The 25440-nt window shown below is 41.3% G+C and overlaps 1 protein-coding gene across 1 annotated transcript in view; it reads right to left on the bottom strand.

The window, feature by feature from the left end:
* The window catches only part of LRCH2 (leucine rich repeats and calponin homology domain containing 2), a 2522829-nt gene that overhangs the window by 1441275 nt on the left and 1056114 nt on the right, over positions 1-25440 (bottom strand). The window contains exons 6-8 of the mRNA XM_044057297.1: positions 23808-23913; positions 23577-23713; positions 23361-23491 (exon numbers count right to left, since the gene is read on the bottom strand). Of these exons, the coding sequence (XP_043913232.1) occupies positions 23361-23491; positions 23577-23713; positions 23808-23913 (374 nt within the window). The remainder of the gene's footprint in view (positions 1-23360; positions 23492-23576; positions 23714-23807; positions 23914-25440) is intronic.

The raw sequence follows: 25440 nt of genomic DNA, 5'->3' as shown, positions 1-25440 counted from the left end.
AAACCACTCCCATGCCTGATAAAAAGTATATATATATATATATTTAGAAAGCTTGTGAGGAAATTATTACTCTATTTTTGTTTTACCTGGATCGCTTGTCTGTGTACTTAAAGGATTTTCGACTGGAAACAGACTGCCTGCCTTGCTTGGATTACTTTTGAATACTTAGTAATGCTGTACAATTATATATTTTCTATTATTACTTTTTGTTTTGTTTTGACTTAAGACGAGTTTACGTTCGCTACTTCTACTACCATTGTCTGATATGATTAATATACAGTGATTAACTAGAAATATATGCACTGAAAATCTTCCACACAGAGAAGTTTCTTACACTGTTTTATAAAAAAGAATTTACAATCGTATTTAGATATATTACAATTCATGTAACACCATATGAACTGCAGGAGGAGTCATTACTGGGCACATTGCGGGTGCTGCGAAGAGCACTTTTGACTAACATCAAAGAGTGAAACAATACTAATTTCATGAACTTTAATCGTACTTTGACTTAGGAATGTGGTTCATTCCCGTCATGGCATTAGAAACCCAAAGGACTTGGAGAAATTAAGAACAATAGCAACTGCTGGGTTTGTGTGTATATTTCTACTGTAGAAAATGCACAAACTAGAAAACAAAATACTGTTCAAAACCAAATACCACTGAGGAAAAAGCCAGAACAAAAAATACTCTACACTATTTTATTTGGGTCTATATTATATCCTCGAAAGCTGTACACAGCGAACGCTATCTACAGCGAAAATGCTGTACATCGAGATTGCTATTGTGGGGGGCTGCCCCCTCCGTGCTTATTATATATACCAACTCTGAGATCGCACTACAGTGAGGAAAGGGCAAATTTTCCAATCTTCACTGTAGTGCAATCTCACTATTTACAGTTCTCTGCACGGCATCATCACTGCAGATAGCGTTCGCGATTTACAACTTTCGAAAATATAATATAGGCCTGTTTTGTCCGCATACAATGGACTTCAGAATAACGCAAGCACTAAAGATAAAGTAATTTATAACATTCCAGCAGCCACATGACCCAAGACAATTCATTAATTAACCAATACAAAACATTTAAAATGACAATGTGCAATAAATACAAAACTTGACCCAGCTTTTCTTTTGAATAGACAACTGTAAATCCTAAAAGCTGATTTAAAAAAATGCCTATTACCTAAAAAGTATAAAAGCAACATCCAACAGCATGTTTTTTTCATACAGTTGTCAGATGGCATAAGCTGCCTTTAGTTTCAACACAAAACAAAAGTGCTCAATCTGTGTAAAATAAAATGGTGTGAAGTACTTTTTTCCTGGCTTTTTCCTCAGTGGTATTTGGTTTTTGTATTGTACAAGATGGGGGCGATTCCTACACCAGTAACTGCTTCTGAACTTCATACTGCATTTTTCCTTACTTTTCTTGCTAAGAATTAGAAGAATAAACATGTTTCTATCGTTTTTACTGTAATGCCACTTCAACTAGCAATGACTGCTAAAGAAAATGCTTGCTAACACAAAAACAGAACACTTATTTATTAACATTTTTTTACTGGGAGAGTCTGACTGGGTAATAAATACCCATTTTCAATGGAGGCCTGGGAAGAAAAGCTCCAGAAGGTAATTACATCAAATAAAACAGAAGTACAACTGTAATAATTAAAAAAGCATATACACATACAGTTTGATGGTGAAATACATAGCATACAATAAAGCATTAGGAGACACCAGTGATGTAAAAATACAGAACCCCCCCCCCCAAAAAGGCAATTATATATGACAATTAGTATCAACAAAAGTATTAAACATACAGTCTACTATGCTAGGAAATAAAAACAAAAAGATACAAATCCACCTTAAGAGTGGGGAGAGGGCAAGTGTTGAAAGGTGTAGATAGTATGATGAGTGGTTAGGTTAGTAAGAATGTAAAGTACTTAATATCGGTCAGAATTAATACTTGCAATTTTACTTGAAATATTTATGATTGGGGTGGTGGGCAGGGCAAGGCAGCATCATGTGAATATTACTACATTTGTGGAAATCAAGCTTAGCCCTGATTACCTACAGACTGGTCTGATTGTTATACTGATCACATTATTCCAGCTATTTGACATATAGCTGCTTTACCACAAGTAAAGATTTGTTGTTGTTGTTGTCTTTCAGCTTTTCCTGGTTAGGGGTCGCCACAGTGGAACTCTGGTCCACTAATGACTGGCAGTAGATTTTCACGAACGCCGAGGTGGCAGCTCGACGTTCAACCTTCAACGAAGGCACGCCCATTTAAGCATGTCTTTCGAACGCCTACCCAACCGCGGGGAGGACATGCAGACTCCACACAGAAGGCACTCCCCGCACTCCAGTCGAGAATACAACGGGAGAACCTCTTGCGGTGAGGCAACAACGCTACCGCTGCACCACCGCGGATAATACTCATTATAAGAGAGACACTAAATACATTCCTAACCCACTAAAACAGATGCTTCCTGGGTATAGTACAGTTTTGTAAAATCTTACCGCAACAGCAGACGTCCTTTTCACTGTTGTAGCATTCAGAACCTGTGGGATCTCATGCAAATGACAGACCAACACCTGGACAGTATACCAAAGCCTTTATTTCCTCCCAGCATTGTACTTCAGGTGTAAACACTCATTACTAAGAACAGAAGTGTCCCAGGAGAACTAGAGCTACCACAGTAGGAAGGAGAACATGCACATCCAAATGGAAAAGGAAACAGGAGACAGAATGAGTAAAAGACCCCTCGGCCAGCAAAGACTTCCCAACAGAAGAAAGAAAACAAAGGGGGCAGGAGGGGGTACTGAATACTGCAACAGTGAAGAGAAGGGCAGGAGGGGGGAATGAATACTGCAACAGTGAAGAGAAGGACAGAGGGGGGACTGGATACTGCAAAAGTGAAGAGAAGGACAGAGGGGGTACTGGAAAAGTACAGTTTTGTACCTACCATAAATGTAGATGTTCGAGGATCCACATTGCTGCAGTCCTAACCATTGGGTAGTCCGCTGTCCAGTCGGCCCGAATACCAAAGTATATGGCTGACGTCGGTCAGGGCGCATTAGACTGACGTCAGTACGTCAGGGTACTAATGCGCATGTCCGACGTCATATCCTCAGTCTTTTCTTGCCCCAGATGTCAGAAGACCCTAAAAAGACAAAGCCCAATATACCTGCACCAAAAATATGTACAATATATACAAAATTATCAGCATATAACCTCACCTACACAACCACCCCTAAACACAGAGGGGAAGGAGGGAGGGTAAATTGGACTGCAGCAATGTGGATCCTCGAACATCTACATTTATGGTAGGTACAAAACTGTACTATGTTCTTCATTCCACATTGCTGCAGTCCTAACCATTGGGTAGAATCCCAAAGCAGAGGTAAGGGAGGCTGGCAAATCAGAAAGAAGCAGGAGCTGACAACATGCCTTGCAAAATAGCTGTGGCAAAACCAGCCCTAGACTTAGAGTAGAGAGGAAGGTGATAATGCTTAGAGAAAGTATGCACTGAACTCCAAGTAGCTGCCTCCAAAATATCCTTAGTTGCCAGCCCCTTAGAAATGCTGTTGAAGTGGCAGTAGCCCTAGTGGAATGAGGCCTAATCCCAGCTGGAATCTCCTTGCCATGATGGGAATAACAAAATGCAATGCAAAACCCAATCCACCTAGAAATAGTTTGTTTTGACACAGGCTTGCCCTGCGAACTCAAAGCAAAAGAAACAAACAACTGCTGAGACTGCCTAAAATCCTTAGTCCTGCTTAAATAATAACGCAATTGCCTGTGTACATCTAAAGTGTGCAAAATCTTTTCCCCTTTATTTTGGGGGTCTGCATAAAAAGTAGGCAAATGAATAGTTTGGTTTAAAGCCACACTAGGAACCCACATTAGGCATAAAGGAAGGATTAGTACGTAATGATACCCTATCCTTATGGAAAATCAAAAAGGGCTCTACTGCCATAAGGGCCTGCAACTCAGACACCCTTCTTGCAGAAGTAATAGCCAACAGAAAAGCAGTCTTCCATGACAAGTATTTCAATTCAGCAGTAGCCGCAGGCTCAAAAGGTTGTAGAGTAAGTTTTTCCAACACAAAATTGAGATCCCAAGCAGGAGTAGGAGCTCTACGTGGGGGTCTTATATTCTTTGCCCCTCTAAGAAACTGCTTGAGCAAAGGATGCAAAAACAATGGTGGGTCACAATCATAGTGAGCTGAAATTGCTGCAGCATGAATCTTAATGGAAGAGAAGGACAAACCTTTGTCCAATAACTCAGTAAGATATTGAAGAGCCACACTCAAATTAGGCTCAGAAATCTCCAAATTCTTTGCTGTACTCCAAAATAAAAATCTCTTCCATTTTTCTGCATACACTTTCCTTGTACTAGGTCTTCTAGCTTCCATAATCACATTTAAAACTTGTTGAGGAAGTTGAGACCTGCTGTGTTTCAACACAGAATATGCCAGGCTGTTAGATGAAGAGAGTGAAGCTTGACATTGAGCAGATGACCGTCCTTCTGAGATAACAGATGTGGAATCAAAGGTAAAGGCCATGGAGGCTTCCTTACCAGACTCCTTAGTAGTGGGTACCAGTGTTGCGAGGCCAATCTGGAGCTATTAAAATCATCCTTGGCTTGTCTTGTCTGACCTTTAAGAGCACCTTTGGAAGAAGAGGCAGAGGTGGAAAGGCATACACATGAAGATTTTTCCAACTGAAAGACAGAGCATCCACTTTCCAAGCTGTGTGATGAAACCCCTTTGTGCAAAACTTTGGCAGCTGGTGGTTTAGTGGAGAAGCGAACAGATCTATGTCTGGAGTTCCCCATGACACTGTCAATTTCTGAAATACATGAAGATCCAGTTTCCACTCGTGGGGATCCATGATTTGTCTGCTTAACACATCTGCTAAGGAGTTCTGTGCTCGGCAGAAACCTTGCCTGAAGAGTTAGTTGCAAGCTGGCGCAGTCTCCCATAAAATCATTGCTTGCCTGCATAGAGGATAAGAATGTGTTCCCCTTGTTTGTTGATGTACCACATGACAGTTGTGTTGTCTGTTAGAATCAACACCTGCCCTGGAAGAAGTAACTCCTTGAAAGCCATTAATGCAAACTGGACTGCTAACATCTCCTTCATGTTGATATGTAGATGCTGTAGTCTGGCAGGCCACTTGTCTTGTATCCACTTTCCATTTAGATGAGCTCCCCAAGCAATGTCCGAGGCATCTGTCGTTAAAATCTGACTCGCCTCTGGCCGGGTCACAGAGAGTCCCTTGTTTAGGTGACATTCCTGAGCCCACCACAAAAATTCTTTTGAAGGCAAGGTATTATTTGAATGACAGTGTCCAAATCCTGGCAGTGCTGTGTCCATACATTTTGAGATACCATTGCAGCTTCCTCATATGCAGTTTGGCATTGGGAAGCACCAGAATACAAGATGCCATGAACCCTAATGCTTGAAGGACTGTCCTTGCAGTCAGCACGGACTGATGAGATAGTTGATGGAAGTAAAGGGATAGACTCTTTTGTTTGTCCGGGGTTAAAAAGGCCATCTGGGCTGCTGTATTCAGTCTCACACCCAGAAAGCACATGTCTTGAGAGGGTACTAGACTGGACTTTATTTCGTTCACAGAATACCCCAGGCATCTTAGCACTGCTATAACATATTCCAGATGCTGTAGAAGGTCTTCCTTTTCTTGAGCCAGAATCAGGCAGTCGTCCAAGTAAGGATAGATTTGAATTCCTTTTAGCCTGAAGTAAGCTATCACTGGAGCCAGAACCTTTGTGAATACTCTGGGCAGTAGATAAGCCAAAGGGCAATGCAGAGAACTGATAATGAGAATTTCCAGCTCGAAACGCAGATACTTCCTGCAACTTAGTCTTATAGGCACATGAAGGTAAGCTTCCTTGAGATCTAAAGTTACCATCCAGTGATCTTTGCCCAGCAGAGGTAAAAGCTGTTGTAACGTCAACATCTTGAACTTGGGGATGTCCAGATAAGTGTTGAGGATAGATAAATCCAAAATTGGTCTCCACGTGTTCCCCTTCTTTGGTACTAGGAACAGGCGAGAATAAAATCCTAGGCCCCTTTCTGATACAGGGACTGGCTGAATGGCCCCTATTTGGAGTAACAGAGAAATTTGCTTGTGAGCCTCTTTCCTTTGTGGAGGAGGAACGTCTGGCATGCCTTTGAAAGGGGGCAATGTGTGGAAATAAAACCTGTAACCGTGGTGAATGATATCCAACACCCATCTGTCTTGAGTAATTAAATCCCAATTTTCTTTGAAAAGAGACAGTCTTCCTCCCAAAGGAGCTGCCAGGCGAGAATCTACTGGCAGCTGAAAAGGCAGGTCATTGGGTCTGTTTACGAAAGGACTGACCCCTGCCCTCACCAGAAGTCTGAGCAGGTGAACTCCCTGTTCTAGGCCTAAAAGAACCTTGAGCTCTGCCCCTACCACGTCTAGACCTACCCCTAGACTGGGAATCATAAGCAGGATATGTCCATCCCTTAGTAGGCCAATTTCTACTAAACTTGGTGGCTGTACCTGCAAAAAATCTTTAACAGTTTGCATAGACTTAGCTTTGTCCTCCATTTTCTTTAAAACTGCTTCCACAGGCGAACCAAACAACACATCAGACTGTAAAGGAGCATCCAAAATCCTTGTCTTAACATGCTCAGCTAAATTCTGATCCCTCAACCAGGCATGCCTGCGAAGAACAGAACTAGTGGCAGCCACCCTCGAGGAGGCCTGTACAGCATCAAAACCACATTGCAAAGAATGCTTACCCACTTGTTCAGACACATGAACTAAATCCAGCAACTCTTTACACTCAATACCTTCCGCCAAAGCATCCACCTGAGATCTCAATTGAGAAAGGAGATAATTTTGATATTTTAGCATGTGAAACTGACAATTCAACGCCCTCATGGCTAAAGTGGAAGAAGTATACACTTTCTTTCCCCATCTATCCAAAGCCCTTGCCTCTTTATCAGTGGGAACAGGGTTTTTAACAACAGAGGCCTTAACACCTTTAGGTCCCTGAGAAACAGTTTCCGGGTCTGCCCTAGGACTCTTAAAAAGATACTTATGAGCTTCAGGCACCCTATAGTACCTATCAGGTTTAACAGGAGCAGGAGGCAAAGAATCAGGGTTCAGGGAAGCCTCTGCAAAAACATCTTCCACCACATTCAACACAGGAGGTATAGCTAAGGGCCTATGCTGGGGTAAAACAAGAATTCCCTAAGCCTTTTCCTGGAATCAGAGTAATCTTGGCCTTCCCATTTAAAGTGCTCCCTCATGGAATGCAGAGTCTCTGAAAATGAGAAATCCTCAGGAGGAGAAGCTGTAGGAGTGGAATCATCCACATCAGAATCAGAATAAGGAGGATACTCCTGCAAGTCTTCCGCAGAAGACTCAGAAGCCTCTGAACACTGTTCAAAACTCTCAAACTCAGGTTCCACCCTAGGCCTCTTATCAGGAGGGGGCATAGAACCTCTAATCATAGTAATCAAATCTTCTGCCATTTTAAGCATATGTTTCTTAGGCACAGAACCTGAAGTGCTAGGAGAAGCCCCCACTGAAGCTAAACTTGGCCTACCTCTCAAAGAAGTTTTGGAAACAGAAGGAGAGGCTCTAACTACCTTGGGAAGAGAGGGAAGAACAGTTACCTGAGAAGCCCCTCAGCCTGGCCTGCCTCCTGAGAAGGCACATCCTGTAACAGTAAAGTCTCTGCCTGAGACTCCAAAGAAACTCCTGGCAAAACCTCTGGCTCCACTGAGCCTTCTAAAGAACCGACGTCCGGGACTGCTGGTTCATCAACCCTAGGCTTCACTGTTTTGTCCTTGCGCTTTTTGGTCGAAGCGCGCCGGAGCATCCGGCGGCATTTTATAATTACAACGCTTCCCAAACACTAACCTGGCACAGTCTAACCGTCTCTTAATAGTGCGTTTGTTAAATCTAGCACAAGAGCGGCATCCAACAACGTCGTGCTCAGGCCCTAAACAAGGTATACACAAGGTATGGTAATCCCTATGAGGTATCTGTTTCCCACAAGAAATACAGTTATTCACTTTTTCTGACATCCGGTTAAATACTGAGGCAACAAAAAACCAAAATGTTCCCCAACGGGGTACTTAGCCAACTTTGATTCGGTCTGAAACTCCGACTTCAGAAAATTTCAGAACGCCAACCTGCACTCGCAAAACTGCTTCTGCATCGGACCATGCGGCAAAAAAGACTGAGGATATGACGTCGGTCATGCGCATTAGTACCCTGACGTACTGACGGCAGTCTAATGCGCCCTGACCGACGTCAACCATATACTTTGGTATTCGGGCCGACTGGACAGCGGACTACCCAATGGTTAGGACTGCAGCAATGTGGAATGAAGAACATCTGCAAAAGTGAAAAGAGGGACAGAGGGGGGACTGAATACTGCAACAGTGAAGAGAAGGACAGAAGGGGTACTAAATACTGCAACAGTGAAGGGAAGGACAGAGCGAGTACTGAATACTGCAACAGTGAAGAGAAGGACAGAGGGGGTACTGAATACTGCAACAGTGAAGAGGACATCTTCTGCTATGGTAAGACCTTACACAACTGTACTATGTCCTTCCACATCACTGTTGTAATATTCATAAACTATGGAAGATTACCAAAGTGACTGAAATGGATGGGAAGAAAAGGGCACAAAGGAGCCCTCTACAAACCTATGATGGATAGACCTGGTAAATCCTGCCCTAGCTCTCGAAATGACATCCAACTTGTAAAGTGTAGTAAAAGTGTGGACAAAGGACCAAGTGGCAACTTCAGGGATGGATCTAGTATCAAAACCCTTGAAGAAATTTTCCAAAGAGGCCAATGCCCTCATAGACTGCCCTCAAAGAATGAACTCTAAATGAAGCCGAAAGCTGTTGTCAATGAAATGAACAACAAGAAATGGTTTTAGAAATCCAGGGAGATGGTTTTGTTTAGAAACTGCAAAAAAAAAAAAATGTTCTGACATGAAGGGAAACAGAAAAGCTACTCAGATTTCTGGACAGACTTTGTCTTGTCCAAATAACACCTGAGCTGTCTATGCAGATCCAATATATGAAGAACCTTCTTACTAGCAGATTGCAGGAAAAGGAAAAAACGAAGGAAGTTGGATAAACTGATTAAGAGACAACTCACTGACCACTTTGGGCATAATGAAGGATTAGTATGAAGACACACCCTGTCCCTATGAAAAATCAAATAGGGAGGAATAGCCATCAGAAAATGAAGTTTAGACTCTCTTGGCTGAAGTAAGAGCAGCCAACAAAACAGTCTTCCAGCTGCAGTGTTGCATAGAGGAGGTGGGCTCAAAAGGAGTCCATCAATTTTTCAAGGAAAAAAGTAAGATCCCACATGGGAGAAACAGGTTTTCTTGGAGTTCTGATATGAAGGAAGCCTTTAACAAATTGCTTGACCTCAAAACAAGAGGTCAAATGTGGGTTCAATGGCAGACAAGCAGAGATTGCTGACAAGTGAGCTATAACAGAATATGCTAAGCTAGCATGGAGCAATTCATACAAGAAAGAAAAGATCAAAGGGACCCCCAATACAAAGGGATCCTGGTGATGCCTGAAACACCAAACAGAAAATCATTCCCATTTAGCTATATAGGATTTTCTGGTAGTGGGTTTCCTAGCCTCCTGCAGAGCCTTAAGCATGTCATCAGAAAAGGTGTGTCTACATGGGATCAAAATCTTATCACCTAAAGTGCCAACTGAAGATTGGACAAGTCAGAGTGAATGAGAGACCACTTGTCTTGTGTGAGAAGATCCATCCAGTGAGGTAACTTGTGATGACTGCCCCTGGCCAGGTGAAAGAGGAGGAAAATCAGTGTAGTCTGGGCCAAAAAGGAGTCACCAAGCAAAGTTTCTTGGGAAGTCCTTTCTGAACTTGTACAGGATGCTGGGAAGAAAGGAAAGACGAGGGTAGACAGAGGAACATCCCCAAGAAGAGGACATGGCCAGTTGCCTGTTCTAGGGGAGGGAAAAAAGATCCACTTTTTAAAGGAATAACCCACTGATGTACTATGTCCAGAAACACCTATCTGTAAAGCATCTATTTCAGAGCTTGTATCCTGGACCTGCTCAGAGAGTTTGCCACTAAATTCTGTTCTGAAGAGGTGTAGACAGCCTGAGGGGTTACCTGATGTTGGGAAGCCAACTCCAGGCCTGAAGATCAGTCTGCAAGGAAGGTAAGACCTTGTGTCCTCATTTGTTGATGTACCACATGACTGTGGTGTTATCTGTAAAGATCCTTAAAGGGTGTGGAGATGAAAGAAAATGTAAAGCCTGAAAAGCAAGAATGAGCACCCACATTTCTTTTAGGTTGATGTGGTCTGACCTCTGATGAAGGGCCCATAAACCCTGAACCCTCAGATTGTTGGAAGAGACTCCCCATCCCAGATTGAAGTGTCTGTGTATAGCTCCTAAGTAGGGGGAAGAGTCTGAAAAAGCAGTCGCGCACTGAGGGAAATCTGCAGGATTCACCAGTGAAACTCAAGTGTGAGACAAGAAAGTAAAGGAACGGGAATCTCCAGAGCGTAGCAATGGTGGAGCCAAACTGTCTAAAAGTACTAATGAAGTTTTCTCATGGGAAGCTTGGCAAGGAGATCATGGGAAGGGTTGATGCCATGAACACCAGAATTCTGAGAAATTCCCCTGAAGAAATGACAGAAAGAGGAAGCACAGGCTTGTCAGAGACCGAATCTTGGAAAAAGGAAAATGAGCCAACATTGAAACGGCTTGAATTCTGCAACCCAGAAAAATATGGTTTTGAGAAGTCAGACTGCACTTTTTGAGACTGATGATGAATCTCAGCCTGAGCAGGAGCAGCATGGTGAAGTTCATATGCTGCAAAAGTCTGTATTGGAAAAAAGCCTGAAGAAGCAGATCATCCAGATATGGGAATATCTGGATTCCCTGATTCCTGCAAAAGGATACAGCAGGGATCAGACATTTGATAACCATCCCTGTGGCTGTAAGAAAGATGAAAGGGTAAAGCAGAGAACTGAAAATGAAAGGAAGAAACAGAGAAATTTAAAAACTTCTGAAGATACGGTGAATGGGAATATGAAGGTAGGTCTAGAGAGGCCAGAAAATCAAGTGCAAGTAAGATGGGAAACGTTCTGCATGGGAAGCATCCAAAATGAAGGAATCTTTAGAAAGGAAAGATCTATTACCAGTCTCCAGGATCCCTCTTTTCTGGGAACCAGAAACATTCTGGAGTAAAACCCTGTTCCCCCTTGAAATACTGGAATGGAATGAATGGTGTCCTGATTCAGTAAATCCTTCAGAACTCCTTAAAAATGAGTACGTTCATCTGGAGAAAGTTGAGGAAGTCCTGAGAAAAGCGGAAGAGATTTCCATACTGAAAAGTAACAGTGATGGATAATGGAAAAAATCCAAGAGCCTGGAGTTATCTGTTGCCAGACAGGGAAAGCCTGAGAGACAAGGGAGTCTGGCCGAGGGGAAGGGAGAAAATATGTCAAGATGGAGGTAGATATGTCTTGAAAAAAGGCTTTTTTTGAGTTTTAGAAGCCTGGGTAGGCTTAGCAAAAATACTCACAGGAACCATATTCCCTTTAGAAGGCTGATGAGGTTGCCTATGCACAAAGGCAAACTTAGGATAGTTTCTCAGACTCAGGTACGGAAGAAACAAAGATTTGTTTAACATCCTGTATCACTTTGCCTTTGTTTTGGTAGAGTCTTAAACAAGTCAGCTGCAGCTGTACCAAACAGATTCTGAGTATCCAAAGGAGCACCTTGGCCTTAATATCATCAGGTAAAGCCTAGAGATGAAGCAAACAGTACTTCCTTCCTAATAGCTGAAGTAGAAGCAGCAGCTGTAGAAGATGCATCAGCTGTATCATAATTGCATTTGATGGAGTGACAGGCAACCTGAGAAGTGGAACTTAAGGAAAGAGCAGCACATTTTCCTTCAGAGTTAGGAAGGTCAGAGACACTCCCCCCCCCACCCACACAATGTAACAAAAGGATAAAATCATACATGGTCATATGGGTTTGATAATTAATGGCCCTGAAGGTCAGGATTGCAGAAGGGTGCACTTTTTCCCCAAACTCTTCACAGCCCTATTTTTATCAAAAGGAAGGAGTTTGGAAAAAGACAAACACTTGGATTGCTTGTCAACAGAAAGAGACCACAGCAGGGTCTGAAGGACACTTGTAGAGATAATTAAAGGACTCGGGCACTTTACAAAAAGTCGGGCTTCTTTGGGGTCAGAGGATGGGAATCAGGAGCTGAAAAAACAGCTTCAAATGTCTGCAATAAAGTATCCAACACATGCTGGGGGGCAGAAGGAAGTTTAGGAGATTCCATCTGCAACAGCTCATAACAACACTTTTGAAAATCCGGGACTTGTGAGCATTCCCACTTAAAACACTCCATTGTGCAAACTACTGTGTCGCCAAAGGACAACTCCTCAAAAGGAGAACTAGGACACAAGGAATCCTCTTCTTCAGACCCACAGTCTTAAGGACAGGTAATTGTGATGAGTAAGCCAAAGAATCATTCCCTAACTCCACCTTCTAATCTGAATAATCAGACTCCCTAGTCCTTTTAGATGGAGTACAGAACCAAGGGGTGGCCAGAACAGACTCCCCCTGAGGTGGTCTCAAGGCCAACAGGGTAATGAGTAAGCCTCAAGTAAAATTCTGCCATTTCCTCTGAGGGTCCTTAGTGATGGAATGAATGTGCTTAAGCTTCTGCTTCTTCTTCAATGGGACATCTGCTTTGAACAACCTACGAGGGTCTGAGCTACACCAAGACTCAGTAAGGATACCAGGGAACTCTTCCCCATGAGAATCTGGAGAATCCCCCTAGCTCCTTCAGAAATGATTAGCTGTGGTTCCCCCTCAACATGCACTGTGGATGTCTGCATCACCTCAGTGAACATGTGAGAAGATGGTTCCAAGCCAGTCACTGACAGGGTTTGGGCAGAAGGTAGAGGAAACCGTTGTCTTCATTCTCCTCAAAAGAAATGTCCAACAGAGGATGCATAGTAGCAGTGTCAGACCAACACTTCCTGGTCTTGTTTATAAGAAATGGCTGCAGCTCGGGGCAGTCTGATTCGGCCATGGTACCCTGGGTCAAAAGGTTGAGATGTTGCTTCTCAACATAAACAGAGCAGACAGACTGTTGTGAAGTGTGTTGCTAACAAAGGCCTGACAAACAGTACAATGAATATGATCATTTGAAGCATCAAGGCAGAGCAATCACTTCTCATGGCAGTCTTTACAGGGAATCTGCCTCCCACACTGACATTTTTCCTTCCTGGATAATGTGAACCCTAAGTACACAAGTAAAGGAAGAAAAAGAAGGAACCCCAATGTGGAGCTTATTTGTAAATGGCTCAAGTAGAAACCAGCTCAGTATAAGGCATTCAGACAGGTTTATGTTAACAGCTCAAAAGGTAATTTCTGCAAATGGCTATTCATCGACAAGAAAGCATTGAGTGTTCGTTTTAACAAACCGGCATAACAGCAAAAGTAAAAATCATCAAAAAATCATAGCTGGCCAACACTGCAAATGTCTGATAATGCTGTGAAGTAAAATAAAACCAAAGAGAACATCATTCATAAACAACTTCTAAAGTGCACACTGCATAACATAACCTAAAGAAAACCCCTTCACATATTTGAGTAAGGACATTATTCCTTATTAAAAAGTGATGTAAACGTACACTCGAATACTTCTTTAAAGAAATAATTCCATATATCCCAATACATTGCTTTGAAAAATCCTAATGCATTGCTTTGAAAAAACAAAATAACCTAACAGATGCAGAAGGTAAAGTCAGTAAACACAGCTATACTTTTTAAGAGAAGAGAGACAGTTGTAATAAAGGATTGCACATCATGCTTGTGTCTATTCTCAACAACTACCTGTGAAATACATTATTTACATACTTTACAACTGAATAATATACTTTGGTTTTCAGCAAAATATATAAACTCTACTATTTCAACACAATACGTCTGTTAAACTTTTTAACTTTATAATTGAAATACCACGGCAATTGTATTTTAATACTTTTGCTACTTTTAAGCTGATGTATTTACATACTAAGTGTTCCTTCCTTTCTGTGGGCCAACTTTAAGTATTCAATGCATTTAAATTTGTTGATGTGGACATTTGCTAAAACGAACGTTCAATGTTTTATGGTCGATGAAGAGCTGTACGAGAAACAAACTCTTCGATTAGTAAACAGACTCTTCAGACAGACGTTCAACTGCATTCAGGCTGCTGGCAAAGAATTTCTGAGTATGGAGCATTCATACATCACCATTATATCCTACACTTGCGTGGGGACCATATGCTTGACATACAATGCTGTTAGGAAGTAAAAGCTTTGGTACACTGTAAAGACACTGGGCTATCCTTGGCAGGAGATCCCATAGGTTATGAACACTAAAACAGAGATATGGAAGGACATTGCAAAATACTGTACAACAAACTGCTTTTAAAGGGCTTGCTCACATGGATCTTGGTGATGGGATCATTTCTGAAGCAGGCATTATACCTACTTATGGGCAGTGAAATCCATCTGAGAACTTAGGAACTTATCTAAGCTCCTGGAAATATTAAATAATTCCACTTTTAAGACTATAAATTTGATAACCCAAGAACTGACTGCAATATGCAGTGTGGTGCTACAGGACCGCATGGCACTTGACTTTACCCTCCCATCTAGACGGGCTACATAAGAGCTAATTCAAACAGAGTACTGCTATTTTATTCCCGATAATACTGGTGCCATCCAGTCACCTATAAATAATTCTGAAAGCTGCTGAATATTTATGTGCCAAAGAAGCTAATAGTTCCCTATGGGCATGACTAACCAACCTTTCTCTGAATGGAATGGGGGGATTTAAAATGTTTTCGTGCTTATAGCCATTATTATAATTGTTAGGCCTTCTTTTTGTGCTTAAAGCATGCACTTTAAAATTATGAGAATCCAGAATGAACCTCAACTTACACATGCTGTCCACTGACCAAAAATGACAAACCGCAGAAGAAAATATAGTGCTAGTAAAATATATGATAGTTTGTATAAGGGATTGGGGGAATGTGAAAATAAACAGTGGAGCAGAGGACAGTGCTGTCGCCTCACAGCAGCAGGTCCCTTGGTTTGATTCTGAGCTGTAGGGTCTTCTGTGTAGACTCTGCATGTCATCCCTGTGTTCGCGACTGATTCCTCTGGGTGCTCTGGTTTCCTCCCACACTCCAAAGACATGCAGCAGATGGACTGGAAAGTGTGAGTGTGTATGTGAGTGTGTGGTGTAGAAGAACTACAGCAGCAGCGCTAGCCACCTGGTGGTGTACACACCCTGGCTCTAGATGATTGTCACTGCTGATGTCACACCCTGACCCCATGTGCAAAAATGGGAAAAAGGGGTCGTGGATGGATGGATTTACAGTACTCAGACTGTATTTTTGTTCCATCAAGACATAGGCATGTTTTCATTGCAAACAAGATTATATTTCTGAAACAACTGTGTAAAGACTGTATATGTCAGGAACAGAAAGAAAAAGCATGTGAAAAAATATCTAACTGCAAGTGTCCAGTTATCTGAAAACTTGTAGTCATTTGACTAATTGTAAACAGGTATTGTGACTTGGGTAATACTAGTTGCAGAAATGTGAAGGGTGAGAAGCATAGAGAAGGGAAAAACATATGTGTGCATTTTATTTCAAATATGCTTTCATAGCATAATGAAATCTTTAGTGTCTATGTATCTGCTGATTTGCTTCCTGTGTAATATTAATGCTGGAACTATTAGAAAAGTATAAGCTTTGTTCTGAGCAGAAAGTTCTATAAAACAATTCAGAACTCTTGCCTAATACGGGATGTTAAGAACAAGTAGTCAGGAGATCTTAGCACAATTTGTGATGTAATGTTCATTTCTAATTGGTCGTTGGCAGTTTAACTATCACAATAATGTTGCTTTTAAGGAAAAATATATAAAATATGTTGATTCTTGTACCTCAAGGAGACAAGATCTTGACTTCCTAGTGTGAAAGGTATTTGGTAACGTAACAAAACTCAAAGATACTAGCTTGACAATTCACTACGATGAAGGTTAAGGTTGAAGAAGTATAAACCTTATTCTTAAATCTATCAAAGGTTAGCTGCCATTAAACGTTTTGCAGAAGATAATTTTGTCAGAGAAATTATATCAAGGTCTGCTGCAGGTTTGAAAAATGAAATTTGTGGGCCTGGAAGACTTTATAAAATTTATCAGATTTTCTGGGGGCAGATGGCTGACTTTCTGGTAAAATGCTGCCTGCAAGAAAAGCTAAGGCTGTCAAAACAGGAGAGACCACTGCAGGCTGAAGGAATACACTGGCGGCAAATAAAGAAGTTATATTCTTACCATAACGTTCCATCTGTGTTGTTGATCTTGATTCATTCTTAAACTTTTGGGTCTCAGTTCTGTTCTCGGAACCAGCTCGGCCATTATATCAAGCTCACACCAGCCAGAAATTCTCAAGCTATGGCTACCCATAGTGCTTCTCTTCCCTTCCCATCAGATTGAGTTTTGCCCGTAGAAGAGATAGAAAAATTTGTGACAGCTTTGTCTGAGCAACTACCCTACTAGGATCCCAGGATTATTTCCGAACCTCCAGGAGTCTTTTGGAGGGGGGTAGGAGGGTGGGATGTCAAGAATGAATGAAGATCGACAACACAGATGGAGCATTATGGTAAGAACATAACTTCTTTATCTGATATTGTCGATCTTCATTCATTCTTGAACTGTTGGGACAGAGTCCCTAGCTACTTTAAATCTTGGGAGGCCCTAGGGAAGGATGTTCCTAAGAACCACAGAGCCAAAGGATGCTCTCCCCCTGGAGACAGTATCCAATTTGTAATGAGGGATAAAGGTATGGGGGGGTATAGCCCAAGTTGTTGCGGCTGTGCCTATGTCATCCATAAAAGCTCTGGCATGAAAAACTACTGAAGTGGAAACTCATCTAGTAGAATGTGTCTTAAGTTTTGTAGGTATGTCCAGCTTATTTTGAGTATAAACAAAGGTGATGCAATCTCTCAACGATTTTGACAGAGCAACTTCTGAAACTGGTTTGCCCAGTCTAGTAACTGAAATGGATAGAAACAGGTGGTCTGACTTTCTAAAGGATTTAGTTCTATCCAGATAGAAACGTAATTGCCTATATGTCCAACAAATGCAACCAATATTCCCCCTTGTTTGAAATATTTGAGAAGAAAACTGGTAAATGTATACACTGAGTTAATATTGGAGTCTGATACCACCTTAGGCAGAAAAGAGGGGTTAATTCTAAGTGATACTCTCTCTTTATGAAAAATTATATATGGATGTTTTAAACAAAAAGCTTCCAATTCTGACATTTTTCTGGCCAACGTGATGTCTATCAGGAATAAAGTTTTCCAAGGTAAATATTTGAGGAATTGTTATGGCTAGGCTTGTATAGGCCCTAGGGCCGATAGCCTAGTACCAACCTATGAACCTATATCACAGGAGGCTGCTGGCTCAAAGGGATGATGGACCAAACTTTGTAAGACTAGAGTTATATTCCAAGGCTCAATGTGCTCTTTAAAAAGGTGGCTTCAAATGTAAAACACACTTTAGAAAGGTTTTGCAAAGGTGATGAGACATTAAAGGAAGGTCGTCGAAACCATCATAAAAATTTGAAATAGCAGCCAAATGAACTAATAGTAGACGCAGAGGCTCCTGATTGAAACAAGGTTGATAAATTTTCTAGTACCTTGTCAATTGAAGCTGAAAAGGGCTCAGTTTATCTTTCCTGAGCCAAAACATAAAACTGTTCCATTTACTAAGGTAAAGTTTCCTGGTGGATAGCAAGTAGGTCTTGTACTGGAGAAGACAGATTATTCTGCCTGGCAGTTACCGGAAGTGGAGGAACCAAGCCGTCAGCTTGAGACTTTGTAGGTTGGGATAGACTAGTCCCTGTGGGTGAGACAACAGATCTGGAATTGGATCCAGAGTACATGGGCAGTGAACCAAATGAGGTCAGAGAAAGGGAAACCAGACTTGACAGGGCCAATAAGGTGCAATGAGGACCACTTTACTTCTCAACCGTTGGTCTTTCTTCAAAAATTGGGAATTAGGGGGATCGGTAGGAAGGCATAAAGTAGTTCCAGGGGCCAATTGTGTAGGAGACCATCTTTCGGGGACTCCCCCTGAAGGGGGATTAGGGAAAAGTAGCTGCTGCACTTGTGGTTTATGGGAGAAGCAAACACATTGCAGCAAGGCTGGCCCCATCAACGAAAGATCTTCACCACCACACTGGGATTGAGAGACCACTTGTGAGGTAGGAGAATGCATCTGCTCAGTTTGTCCACCATTACTTTGGAATTCCCCAGGACATACGTTGCTAATAGAAAGCGGTTGGAGGCGATCGCCATTGCCAAACTCTTAGGGCTTCCCGACATAAATGGTAGGATCTAGTTCCCCTGTCTGTTGATGTACCAAACCACTGACATGTCTGACTGAAAAGCAATTGCCCCCGAAGGGAGGGTGGATTGAAAGGCTTGCACTGCTCTCAGTTCTAGGAAGTTGATATGCAAACTGGCCTCTTGAGGGGACTAAGTGCCTTGGACTGTCTTTCCCTGAAAATGCCCCCCTATCCCATCAGGGAAGCATCCATGGTCACTATGACCTTAGGCTGAGAGGATGAGAATGGGCGGCTCCATAATTCTTCTTCTGGTTTCATCCACCAATATAAATCCTACTTGCAAGAGTTGGTTTTGCAGATTGGGTGTGTTAACAGAGACCACTGTGACACAATGAAGCATTGAAGTAGCCTCATGTGGTATCTCGCTAGAGAAACTAGGGTGACTGTTGCTACCATGGGTCCAAGAAGTTGTAAAACCAGATGAGCCGGAACTTTGTCTTAAGGGAGTATCACTTGGAGTTGTGACCTCAGTCTGTGAAGAGGGACAGCGGCTATGCAGGATTGTGTGTATAATGTTGCTTCAAAGAATTCTGTCTCTTGTTTGGGGGATAGTTTTGAATCTTCCCTGTTTAATGAGATGCCCAAGAACTCTGTAAGCCTTAGAACGGAATCCAAGGAAAAAAGCAGTAGATGCCTGGAGGGGGTGGCGAGGAACCAGTCATCTAAATATGGAAACACACAAAATCCCTGTAGCCTTAAGTGAGCTGCTACCACTGCCGTGCATTTAGTGAAGACCCTGGGGCTGTGGTGAGACCAAAGGGCAGTGCTTGAAATTGGTAATGACTGGCTCCCAGGTAGAAGCGGAGATATCTTCTGGAGTGCTTGACCATTTTTATGTGGTAATACGCATCCTGAAGATCAATAGAGCACATCCAAATATCTTTTCCAGAAAAGGAAGGATAGACTGAACTGTAACCATCCGAAATTTCATCTGTCGAACAAACTTGCTCAAAACACTGAGGTCTAGAATTGGCCTCCAATCCCCTGTCTTTTTTGCCACTAAAAAGAATCTGGAGTAAAATCCGGATCTTATTTGTTCTGGTGGGACTGTCTGGATCACTCTTTTTTGAAGTAGCTTTTGAATTTCTAGTGCTGCTGTATCTCTCTAAATGGTTGGAACATTGGGGATTCGCCTTTGCAGTCTGGGATAAAGAGTGAAGAGAAAGCGTTAACCTCTGGTAATTGTCTGCACCCAGGAATCTGATGTTATTGTTTGCCAGGCTAGCTGGTGCAGAGAGAATCTTTCCCCGACTGCCTCCAGAGGTAAGCAATTGGGCCGCTGCTCAGAAGCGCTGGTAGGGTTGTCCGGAGAAAGAATCTCTGCAACTCTGGTTATGCGGGCCCCCTCTGCCACGGGAAGGGGGTCTTTCCGATGAGTTCCCACCACTGCCCAGGGGAGAATACTTGCTATGTGTGTCCCAAAAAGGCCCTTGGGACTTCTTGAACCACATCTTTCCATTCCTCTGATTCATGGAGTAAGGTCGTTGAGGAGTGGAGAAACACACACCCAAAGCAAAAAAGTCTTTCTGCTCTTCTCACACCTGACTAATGTCTCTCTGACTTTAGGGCCAAACAACGAGGTAGCATCTACCTGACCATTGACAAAGGAAGACTTGAAGAGGTCCACAAAGGCACACAAGTGCATCCAGGCGTGATACCTAAGGGCAATGGCTGTACCCACTGCCCTGGCTGTCCCTTCAGCTGTGTGCACAATAAGCTCAACGATAAAAAAGACAAAACCAACTGCTACACAAGGAGCCAGGGATCTGCACACCAAATTCGAAAATCCGTAAAAATATCCAAACCAAGTAAGTAAACTTGTACTCAACGTACAATTTAAGTAAAGGGAAGACTCAATATATAACTACTAAAAAGCTTTAAATAAATCTTTATAGCAAACCCAGCCAGTCCTCCTTGTCTGCCCTTGCTGATGGGGACACAGGGAAGAAAAAATGCCTAATTTTATGTTTCCTTTTCCTGCGAGACCTTCCAGAAAAATACTGCCCTGAAGAACTGTCTTTATGCTGAGAATAAAGCTCCTCAGCGCTGCTCCGCAAAAAGAACATGTGCTCCCTCTACCAATACCATCATGAGTACTTCTTCCTTGCATAAAGAGAACAGCAGCAGAGAACCTACCTGCTGGTCCTTAGTTACTTCCTGAGGAGCAGTACTAGAGGGACCAAAACTGATAATTTGTCTGAGGAACCCAATATGGCCACAGCAGATTCACTCACCAGCACCTGAAGCAAACAGGAACAGACAAGTCAATACTGAAGACTGCCATACAAGTTTACTCTATCCATAGAAATGTGGAGGGAACCAACCAAGGCTGCCAGGATGAAGGTCTAATACTCTACCGAAAAAAAAAACTGCCTGACAAGTGCATAACTGTGCCTTAGAAATCTGAGGTAAAATGTTTTTTTGTGACACCCACTAAGAACACTAGCCCTAATACCCAGCAATATTTATTGGAGGAAAAGTTGATCTTTTTTCACAAAAATAAATAAAATGGTAAAATTGAAAGGTATTTCCCAATGGGATACGTATATGCCCAGCTTTAAAGAAGCACTAGCCAACCATCAATCCCTTGAAGCTGCAGCATTAAGTGCTCTTTGACTGTAAGAAAGTTCTGGGACTTTGCTCCCTAATTATTGACTTTACACTGCTCTCCTTGAACTGTACAATGGTTAGGGGTCATCAAAGTGGTGGAATCTGGCTTCTTATCCAGTCTTTGGAAAGATATGTTCCATAAAGCACAGGCTACTGCAACAGTGATCTAAAACTTCTTCCTCAACCATCATTTGATAGCAGCTAACACAATTACCAAACCACAGCTGCTGAATAAGGTAGAATACATACATTTAATAAAAAGGCAAATCTGCCTATGAGTACTATTCTTTCTACCAAGCCTTTAAAGTATAAATCTCCACTCACAAAGACTTATCAAAGTACTGGAATGGTTTAATTTTATGATACAGACTAATGTCAATACTTGTAGATCAAGTTAAGTAGGCAAAACCTTCTACATATTCCAAAAAAAAAACATTCTTGGAAAAGAAAAAATTGAAAAATGGGGTTCACAAATCAAAGTAGTAGAATAGGAATTTGACATTATTTAATATACATGATTTCAATATCCTATAGATACATTATAAAAGGTGGAATTCAGCACAGTTTACATTATTCTAAATGTAAAGGATCAGAGATGCACATGCAGTGCATGATTCTAAATGTAAAGGGTCAGAGTCGCACACGTAGTGCATACTACCCAAGTCAGTGGTCCTTATAGTACACTGCTAGAATGAGCAGCATACATTGCTACTGTTCACTGTTTATTCAACAATGATGAGCAGTGAAAGCAGAAACAGGTGAACGACAGCAGTCTATTGACTCAGTGTGAGAGTTATCACCCAAACTACAGCTTATACAAAATGTAGTCAGGAATTTTAATTTAGTCCTTAGTAAACAGGGTCAGATGTGCATAAGGAGGCAATAACATACATGTTTGTATAAACACTAGTCACTTATTTTTTAATGTGAAAATCTGGACTACTGGCGAAAAAGTACATATGGATGGCGCGGTGGTGCAGCGGTTGCATTATCGTCTCACTCACAGCAAGCAATTCTCTGGTTCGAATCTGGGCTGGGGTGCCTTCTTTGTGGAGTTTTGTATGTCCCTCCCTGCGTTCATGTGGGCTTCCTCCGGGTCCTCTGGTTTCCTCCCATGTTAGAAAGACATGCATCTGAAGGGTTTTTCCCAGGGCCTCCACTAAAAATTGGCTTTGTTTCAAGTCGGACTTTCCCAGTAAACAAATGTTATATAAATAAATAGTTCTGTACAGCTCTTCATACAGCCAGTTAAATTAATTACGGATCTGAAATATTTGATGGCTAATTAATGAAAAGTATTTCTGATGACAGTGTGCAGACTAAACCAAACAGTAAATCTAAAAAAGTATGAATAGTAGATATTTTACTAATTAAAAAACATGCCTATATAACAAAGCTGTTTTGCTTACTTGAGATAAACTAATAAAAATTATACTTTTTTAAATAAAATGAATACAAAATATTCCACTACTCATAAACAAGAAATTAAGCTCATTACACTTTTGATGGCCAAAAAACAGACATGGAAAAAAAATCAAGCATGTACATGAAATGAGTTAAGCAGGCAGATCTGCCACATACTTTTTGTGGTCTTTAAGTGATCTCTTGCTTAAACAGGCATGGTAGTCTGATACAAAATAAAGTGTTGTAATACAAGATGATGCAAGCTCCCGCTTACTGGGAAATGGAAATTAACTAATTAGTGCATACTGTAGGCTTCATGCAGTTACCTGCTAAAACACATTTACAGCTCATTAGCAAAGTAACTGTAAATCTGAAATAAACTGTGAAGTCTGTTGAATACATTGGTTATTTTTATTAATATCAACTGAGTGTGAAATGTAAATACTTGATATGCAACTAAAATGCCTACTGTTGTATTTTCAATGCAAACTCTGCACGTGTGTTTTAACTGCCTAATATATAAATGTATGTTCTTTCAATATGATGTATTAACTTATTGATAAGTGTACCAACTAACAAAGAACAAAATAATCAAGTCACTATCTTCATTTGCTAGGATGAAAATGCATAAAATACTGTCAGTAAACTTGGGAATGAGGTGTTCCATTTTGCTAAATCGGAAAAAAACACTTGCTCATAAGGAAGAGTAAACCAAAGTCCTAAATATGTGAGTGTAACATAACAGTGGCTTAACAATTTAAACTCACTTGGCAATGAAGAGCATGCACAAAAAGTGTGCAAGGGCTGCAGCACATATGCAAACTCACCTATCTGTCAAAGGCTGTGATGCATTCCTTTTATCCAGTGTTGGAAGATCTAATGAACCTGGTTTTTTATCCATTCTGCATGCTTGAATATTTAGAAATTTAAATATGTGTACTTTGCCTTTTAAGCATACCTAGTAAACAGAAAGAAAGGTTAAACTAAAGCAGTGCATGATTACCAAGCATACATACTAATTATTTAGCATATATCATACAAACCTGTGGAGGAGGTGACTGCATTGGATTATTATCTAGCACAATAACTTGCAGGTACCTTAACTTTATATAAGAAATTGGAATCTCTGTAACTTTATTACAAGAAAAATCCAGTTTTACTAATGGAAGGTCTGCCAATTCTGCAAAATAAGGGAGAAATCACAAGTTAATTCTCTTCAAATGTTACACGGCATCCAGACGGAAGCACTTAAAAATGCAAAGCAAAAGTCATACCTTCCGGCATAACCCGCAAGTTATTTCTTCTCACATTTAATTCTTTAAGTGAATACAGCTTCCCGATATGCTGTGGAAGAACTTGCAGTTCATTGCAGCTGAGATCCTAAAAAATAAACAAAGAGAACCAAGTTAGACCAGCTATAATACTGGTTGTTTTCAAAACCAGTACACAAGACATATAAACTGTTTAGAAAATATACTTTAAACCTTTTCACAACCATCACTTTCTAAATCTTGTTTATAAACAACTATGAAAAAGAAGAAATGTAATATGGAGTATCAAGCAAAATTCTACCCCAACTGAAATTAGTAAAGACAAAGAGGGTATGGCAACAATTTGACAAAGATGATATTTCTAATACATTATAACAAATTATACCTTAAAACATTTTTGTTTTGGTTTCAACTTTTTTTTTTTAAACAGGCAATGACATGTTGCAAAAAAAGAAGTTCTGTACCTACCGTAACATTCCATGTTTGTTGCCCTTCTTTCTTACTGGATGGGTTCGGAGCAGATTCTTGGTTCTGACTCGGCCATATACACTAGCTCAAAGTGTTTCACTTGGCTCGTGGCTGAATACCTTGCCCAAGATGCATTGGAGTAATCCCCAGATTGTTTGCTGCTGTTCATACTTGTAAGTATACTTTTTTTACCTAGAACCTGCAATATCCACGAATAAAATACCCTAGGGAAGTCAAGAACAAATGGATGACCAGGTAGGCTGCCTTAATAAAGGTACGGTAGGATGTCGGTGAAGAAGCTGGGCTACCAGTAAAGCCTTGAAAGGCTGTGCGTACCAGAGTGCTTGTGGTTGAAGGCTGAGTAAAGCCTTTAGAAAGGCTTCGTATACAGGTCGTAGTTCCGGCTGGTCAGGTCGCCTGGCGAGAGGAACCGCTAATGTGGCAGCTAGAAATCAAAGATGAAACACACAGAAAAAACAGGCAAACCAACGTAAATGTGTCTCAGCTAAGGAGTTCTGCTCGCCGTGGTGGCAAAAAATCAATGTAGTCGAAGTTCAGATTCTAGAAGTTCGTACTTTATTGAAGTAAAAAGTACCAGAAGTACAATCACCATGGATCTTAAGGGTACTCATCATGGTAAGAAGAGAAAGGCATATTCCAGATGACTGAAAAATAGGCATTACAGTACCAGTGTACACGAACAAAGAAGATATTCTGAACACTGGGCAGTATACAAGAATCAAACTCCTGTCACACTGCATGAAAGTGGTGGAGAGAGTAACTAATAAATAAATATGCAGAACAGTAGAAAGTAACCTGGAAGACATGCAGTCTGGATTCAGGTCAGTATGCAGCACAAATGATCCAAGGTTTGCAGTGAGCCAAAGATTGGAGAAGCAGGAGATGAGAAAAAACTTGTACTCGGCATTCGTAGACTTGGAGAAAGCATAAGACACTGTCCAAAGAAAGCCGTTTTGTGCAGTTCTATGATGGTTTGAAGGTCTGGAAATATTGGCAAAATTAGTCCATGACAAGTACAAGGACCCAAATACAGTGTATGGACTTGCACAGGGATCCCAGTGGGAGTGGATGTACAACAGGGTTTAGCTCTGAACGTTCATAGGGAGTTAATAGGTTTGCACTGTCTGTTAAGTGCTTGCTTAAGGTT

This window comes from Protopterus annectens, chromosome 15.part0, assembly GCF_019279795.1.
Source record: "Protopterus annectens isolate FY-2018-M chromosome 15.part0, PAN1.0, whole genome shotgun sequence".
NCBI lineage: Eukaryota > Metazoa > Chordata > Ceratodontiformes > Protopteridae > Protopterus > Protopterus annectens.
This window is presented reverse-complemented; position numbering and strand designations above follow the sequence as displayed.